Raw genomic sequence first — 7500 nt, 5'->3', positions numbered from 1 at the left:
TATGCAGTTGGAGTATTCATTGATCTTAAAAAAGCTTTAGACACAATCAATCATAACATATTAATCAATAAACTGGAACGGTATGGGATCAGGGGGGTAGCATTGCACTGGGTGAGAAGTTATTTAAGAGACAGGAAACAATTTGTGAAGTTGGGAGAGTATTCATCGTCATGCTTGGACATTGCTTGTGGCGTCCCCCAAGGGTCAGTATTGGGTCCGAAACTGTTTATTCTTTATATAAATGATATTTGCAAGGTATCAAAAACATTAAAATTAGTACTATTCGCAGATGATACAAATATGTTTTGCTCTGGGGGGAATTTAAAGGAGCTAATGGAGATGATTACTTCAGAAATGTGCAAATTAAAAAGATGGTTTGACATAAACAAATTATCATTAAACCTAAGCAAAACCCACGTCTGCATGTTATTTGGTAATTATAAAATGAATACTCAAGTACAGATACAGGTAGATGGTGTGGACATTGAAAGAGTTCATGAAATTAAGTTTCTTGGTGTGATAGTTGATGATAGAATAAGCTGGTCATCTCATATAAAAAATGTCAGAAATAAACTGTCAAGAAGCATTTCAGTACTGAGTAAGGCAAGACACGTTCTGGACCATAAATCACTCCACACTCTCTACTGCTCACTGCTTTTACCATATTTACATTATTGTGCGGAGGTTTGGGGCAACACTTATACATGTAGACTACAATCACTATTAATATTGCAAAAAAGAGCCATAAGGTTGATTCATAATTCCGGTTATAGAGATCACACAAATTCATTATTCTTAAAATCAAAAACATAAAAATTCACGGATCTGGTCCACCTTCTAACAGCACAAATAATGTATAAAGCAAATAACAACCTACTCCCTGGGAATATTCAAAAATTGTTTTTTGATAGAGATGGGAGTTATTGTAGCGGGCTAAGCACTGGCCACCAGTGCATGCTGCCCACCGGGGCCGGGGTTCGTATCCCGGCTCGCCAGACCCGGATATGGCCGAGGCACATACGGGGAGCGGCATATTGGGCGGCCGCTCCCGAGGGGGGGTATAGGAGTAGTTCCGGACAAGGATCCGTCGCGCAACAGCGCCCCCGGGGTGCCGGAATAACGGTGCTGGGCTCGAGGAGCCAGTCAGCTAGTCTGCCTGGCGGCCTCCTCTGGGACTGCCGGCCACGGGGTCGTGCGGCGGATCCCTCGCAATAGGCAGGGGATAATTGGATGCTAGGTTGGGTTCAATTGGCTACCAAATTGGGTGAAAAAAAGGGATAAAATCTGAAAAAACAAATTAAAAAACAAAAAAAAGAGATGGGAGTTATAATTTGAGGGGGGAGTTACATTTAAAACATATTTATGTACGTACAACGTTAAAAAGTTTTTGTATTTCTATATGTGGAGTGAAGCTGTGGAACGGATTGAGTGTGGAGCTAAAGCAGCGGTGTCCAAGCATGACCCAGTTCAAAAAGCGGTATAAAAACATGGTTTTCACCAGGTACGAGGAGGAAGAAGGGCTTTGATAGTCACCAGGTGTTTTCACAGATTATTTGTTTATTTACATCATCTGTTTTCTATTGTTGGTAAATATGTAAATACATTTGATTTAATTTAAAAAATATTATATTAATATTGAAGTTAACTGTAGATTATTAATTATTAATCTCTGAGTATTGGAGAAGGGGTAGGATTAAATAAGCTTATGCTTCTTCCTACTCCTTTTCGGACATGTTAAGTAAATCGTTTTTTGTTTGTTTTGTTATAACTATTTCTTTTTTCACATGTTCGAAATAAAGCTTTCATTCATTCATTCATTCATTCATTCATTCATTATACTGTATATACTAATACTGCGTACCCAAAATACAAATACCGTATTGACATACTTAATCATCATCCCTGTACATTATGAAGACCTAGTTTTTATACCTTATCCCCAGGACAGAACATATCTGTGTCATCTGCAAATAACACCATCTTCAGTAGCGTTGACACTCTGCATCTGTCACTGATAAACAGAATGAACAGCTCAGGGCCCAACACTGACCCCTGGGGGACGCCAGCAGCAATGTCCAACACGTAGAGCAGAAGTTACTCAGCTTCACTAACTGCTCTAACCCTAACCCTAACTGTCTCTTACTTAAATAACTTTTAACCCAATGTAACACCGGTCCCCTGATACCATATATCTCCACTTTATTGATTAATATGTCATGATTGATTTATAATAGATCAATGAATAACCCAACTGCAGGTTGTTGTGATCTATAGCATTTGTGATTTCTTCAATTGATTCTATTATTTTCAATGATGTTGATGTTTTTGATCTGAATCCATATTGACTATCTTGTCTATAAGTAATGTTTAGTAACTGAAACTGTGTCCAGTCTGTCTGTGTGTGTGTGTGTGTGTGTGTGTGTGTGTGTGTGTGTGTGTGTGTGTGTGTGTGTGTGTGTCTGTCTCTGTGTGTGTGTGTGTGTGTGTGTGTGTGTGTGTGTGTGTGTTCTCTGTCTGTGTGTGTGTGTGTCTGTCAGTCTGTTGTTGAAGAGTGCTTTCTAATGTTTTGGAGAATTGTGGAAGTAAACACTTGGTTGTGGTTGTGTTGTGGCTCTGGTTGTGTTGTGGCTGTGTTGTGGTTGTGGTAGTGTTGTGGTTGTGGTCATGTTGTGGTTGTGTTGTGGTTGTGGTTATGTTGTGGTCATGTTGTGGTCATGTTGTGGTCATGTTGTGGTCATGTTGTGGTCATGCCCCACTCATAAAATCACGGATAAAGGATCGCTTCAGCCCCTGGTTTTCCCATGACTTGACTGAGTTGATCCGCCAGAAGAACACCTTATGGCGGAAAGCTCGTTCCACCCAGTCTCCTGCTGACTGGCTTGCCTTTAGGCAGTGTAGAAATAAAAGCACTCAGGCTGTCAGAAAAGCCAAAACCAGTTACTTCTTGGACAAATTTGCATCCTGTGGCTCTGACGCCAAGATGTTTTGGAAAACGGTCAAAGCCATGGAAAACAAACTCACTTCCCCTCATCTTCCTAGTGCAATGACCTTTGGTGACACTGTTGTCACTGACAAGTCTCACATGGCTTCGCTTTTTAATCATCACTTTGTCAACTCGGCCCATGTATTCTCAGCTACTCCCCCCATTGCTGCTTCATCACATTCTCCTCCTCCTTCCAGCTGTGACGCTTTCTCCTTTAAACCTGTCTTGACCTCAGAGGTTTTAGAGGAGCTAACCAAGCTAGACTCAAACAAGTCTGCTGGCCTTGATGGGCTCGAACCCATGTTTTTGAAAGCTGCTGCACCTGTCATTTCCGCTCCCATCACACGGCTATTCAACATGTCTTTTGAGCTGTCTGTCTTTCCTCCTGACTGGAAATCCGCGCTGGTCTTTCCCCTCTTGCTCCGGTGGTGGCTCTAGCTCCGACCCCAACTGCTACAGGCCCATCTCCATCTTGCCGTGCCTGGCCAAGGTCCTGGAGAAGCTGGCTCTCAAACAGCTCAGCCACTTCATGGCCTCAAACAACATCCTGTCCAACATGCAGTCTGGGTTCCGGCCTGGCCACGGGTGCATCACAGCTACCTTGAAAGTTATGGATGACATTCTCACTTCCTTGGACTCCAAGCAGGTCTGCATCGCTGCCTTTATCGACCTAGCTAAGGCCTTTGATTCTGTCATCCATTCCATCCTTCTACAGAGGCTCTCCAACATTGGTCTCTCGACAAACTCTTGCAACTGGTTTGCCAGCTATCTAACTGACCGAGTTCAGCAAGTGAAGACTGAAAATATCTTGTCAGACCATCTCACCATCTCTAAAGGGGTGCCTCAAGGCTCCATCTTGGGACCAACGTTATTCTCAATCTACATCAATGATATAGCAAAAGATGCTGGCAAATCCCAGATCCATCTTTATGCTGACGACACCATCTTGTATTGTGCAGGCCCTTCACTCCACTCTGCGGCTTCCACTCTAACTCAGCCTCACCTCCATTGAGCAGTCTTTTCATCGCCTCCATCTTCTCCTCAACACCAAAAAAACAAAGTGCATTCTTTTCGACCGGAGACCTCGTGTCAGCAGCCCCCCTAAGATCTTCTGGGTTGACGGTTCCGAGCTGGAGTTTGTCTCTTGTTACAAATACCTTGGCCTTTGGCTGGACTCATCCCTTTCCTTCACCACCCACATAAATGAATGAATGAATGAATGAATGAATGGACTTTATTGTCATTGCTACAGTACAGGTACCAAACAACGAAATTAAGGAGGGGTGGCTCCCCTGGTGTTAGGAAAGGGAAAAAAAGGAAAGGAAAAGGAAAGGAAAGGGAAAAAAAAAAATCACAAGAAGGGAAGGAGCTGGTTTACATAAATAAAGCACCTGCAGACAAAAGTCAAAGCTCACCTAAGCTTTTTATACCGGAACAAGGCCTCCTTCACCCATGCAGCCAAACATACCCTTGTCAAGATGACCATCCTGCCCATATTCGACTATGGCGATACCATCTATAGCAGGGGTCGGCAATAGGCGGCCCGTGGGCCATTGCTGGCCCGTCACCAATAATATTTGGCCCAGCAGATTATTTTGAGAATCCACTTTTTTTTTCTTTTTTTCTCTTTTTTTTTTTACAATATCGGACCGACAGTCCAACACCGCGCCTATAATGTCCGAATAGAGAATCTACCTCCACCTGAATAATGCGTATTGTACTTGTATCCATGTTGAGAGTGAATGACACAGGGACAGACAATCAGGCAGCGGGGTGCACCGAAGCGCACTGACGCTGAACCCCTCATAGTGAATCATAAGTAGGTGGACAAGGCGTGGTGCTGAAATAGCCAACATGCGGTGTGTGGTTTGAAAAAAATAACATCAGCTCATTAAATCATTCAAACGTAATGTTTACGTATGTGACTGCAACACACATATGAACAGTAACAAAGCAAATTCTGTTTAATTTTCTGAAAAACATTGACAACAAAATCGGCGCAAAGTGGTGGTAGGCCTATGCTCCTGAAACGACAGAGCAAACGCGCTATTAGGGATAATAAGTACAATGAGCCATTCATTCAAAATATACAAAATACAATTAGGTTATTAAATACAATAACGACAGGCTTGGTACTCACTTAATGTGAAAAGTGGCATCTCCCATCGGTCACTATTTGCTTGATATCTGGTGATATTGACGTCGTCACTTTAATCCGCAGGCAGTTTATTTTTATTTTTATGCATCAATCGATTCCTCTCGTGCGTCTTTATCACATTCATTGACGAAAAGGACGACTTGTATAGAAAGGGAACATCGTGAGCACGGAAGATGTGAGTCTCACAACGGCTCTGCATTGATGAAACCAGGTAGGATGAACGTATAGTTCGCTGTCCATTCCTCTTTAAATGCCCTGTTTCCACTGTCAACTTTCCTCTTTAGACCTTTGGAGAGTGACATGATGTTTCTCTTGCTAGCAGGTTAACTGTTTAGCTAACTTCACCCGGCACGCAAACAACCAATCCAATAATAAATAATGTGACCTTGCCTGGGAGGAGGGGGGAATAATTCAGAATAAAACGATGTTAAATAATTATTAGAATAAGTTAGGCTGCGATACATCGTCAGTCCACATATTTATTATTCAAAACTATGGAAAAGGGTGAAACTACGTTTCAACGTTGTTGAGAATCACAACACAAACTTGCTAGTCAAGCCTAATACTGCAACGTAATGGATTGGACTGCTACCTAGTTAACTAGAACACTACTTTACATTGTTAGCAGGCTCACAAAACAAGCTGTGTTAGTTGACTAGCGATGTGTACATTTTTCGAAAGAAAAGTCAGCATTAGAACGTGTCACATTTTTTAACAATCAATTACTTAAATTAGCCTTTGATTATGTTCTGGCCCGCCATCTAGTGGCTCAAAAAAAAATTGGCCCGAGGCCAAACCTAATTGCCGACCCCTGATCTATAGGATGGCATCTCAGTCTGCCCTCAGGAAACTCGACACACTCCATCACTCCGCCATTCGTTTTGCCACTGGTGCGCCTTTCACAACTCACCACTGTGATCCGTACACCCTTGTAGACTGGACATCTCTTCACAGCAGACGGCTCTGTCACTGGCTTCATCTTATCTACAGAACCATACTTTGCAAAACACCTTTCTACCTCTCATCCCTTCTGCACCTCTCTCACCGCCCCGTCATCGTTCTAAGATCCAGTGATCTTGTCCGACTCACCATCCCCAAAGCCCGTACCGTTGTTGGTCGCAGCGCTTTCCGGTTCGCTGCAGCACACGACTGGAACACGTTACAGAACACCCTCAAACTCACCGCCCTCACCTCACTCACTGCTTTCAAACAAATCCTGCATCGAACCATAGTCGATCAATGCACCTGTTGATCACCGTCTCTCACCCATCCCATAACCCATCACTGCCTCATTTTAAGTACCCCTGCTCCACTACTCCCGCTATCCCTCACCTCCGCTCTTCCTCACCCCTACCTCCTCCGTCTCTCTCCCCTCTCTCTGACTGTTAGTATTTTAATGCATCTGTATTTGCCAGTGTTTTATTGTTTTATTGTTGTAAATTACTTAACCTTGTTTTATTTCTAGCTTCCCATCCCCCCCCCCCCCCCCCCCAAAGAGCCATTGCTTTTTGGTCAGGCTGCATTTGTAAATACGAATTTGTTCTAACATGTTTGCCTGGTTAAATAAAGGTTAAATAACAAAATAAAATACAAATTTGTTGTGGTCGTGTTGTGGTCGTGTTGTGGTCGTGTTGTGGTTGTGTTGTGGTCATTTTGTGGTCGTGTTGTGGTCGTGTTGTGGTCGTGTTGTGGTCATGTTGTGGTCGTGTTGTGGTTGTGGTCGTGTTGTGGTCGTGTTGTGGTCGTGTTCGTGTTGTGGTCGTGTTGTGGTCGTGTTGTGGTCGTGTTGTGGTCGTGTGGTTCTAACCGTGCCTGACCCTGCAGCGCGCGGCGGACATGGCGGAGGCTCTGTACAACGCTCCCCGCGGCCACTCCCAGCTGCCCGTCGCCCTGGGCAACGCCTCCGTGCACGCCGGCATGATGGGCGTCGGCTCCTTCTCCGGCCAGCTGTCCGTCAACGTGTCAGAGACCCCGCAGGCCAATCAGGGTGAGGAGAGGGGGGGGGGGCGGGGACAGCGCTTAGCAGGAGTTAGGAGCGCTTTAGCATTTGTGTTAAATGCCTTTCGCAACGTCAACTGACCCACCCATCCCCCCTCCCTCCCTCCCTCCCCCCCCTCTCTCTCCCTCCCTCCCCTCCCCCTCTCTCTCTCTCCCTCCCCTCCCCCCTTCTCTCTCTCCCTCCCTCCCCCCTCTCTCCCTCCCCTCCCCCCTTTCTCTCCCTCTCTCCTTCCCTCCCTCCCCTCCCCCCTCTCCCTCCCTCCCTCCCTCCCCCTCTCTCTCCCTCCCTCCGTCCCCTCCCCCCTACTCTCTCTCCCTCCCCTCCCCCTCTCTCTCCTTCCCTCCCTCCCCTCCACCTCTC

At 45.1% G+C, this 7500-nt stretch overlaps 1 protein-coding gene across 1 annotated transcript in view; it reads left to right on the top strand.

Moving 5' to 3' along the window:
• The window catches only part of LOC308175266 (transcription factor COE1-like), a gene marked incomplete at both ends in the record, with an annotated part of 29833 nt that overhangs the window by 17937 nt on the left and 4396 nt on the right, over positions 1 to 7500 (top strand). Inside the window, 3 exons of the mRNA XM_080550967.1 lie at positions 3040 to 3053; positions 3422 to 3629; positions 6966 to 7128. Of these exons, the coding sequence (XP_080407093.1) occupies positions 3040 to 3053; positions 3422 to 3629; positions 6966 to 7128 (385 nt within the window). The remainder of the gene's footprint in view (positions 1 to 3039; positions 3054 to 3421; positions 3630 to 6965; positions 7129 to 7500) is intronic.

This window comes from Nansenia antarctica (genome assembly GCF_963989245.1).
Source record: "Nansenia antarctica genome assembly, contig: SCAFFOLD_398, whole genome shotgun sequence".
Lineage (NCBI taxonomy): Eukaryota > Metazoa > Chordata > Actinopteri > Argentiniformes > Microstomatidae > Nansenia > Nansenia antarctica.
This window is presented reverse-complemented; position numbering and strand designations above follow the sequence as displayed.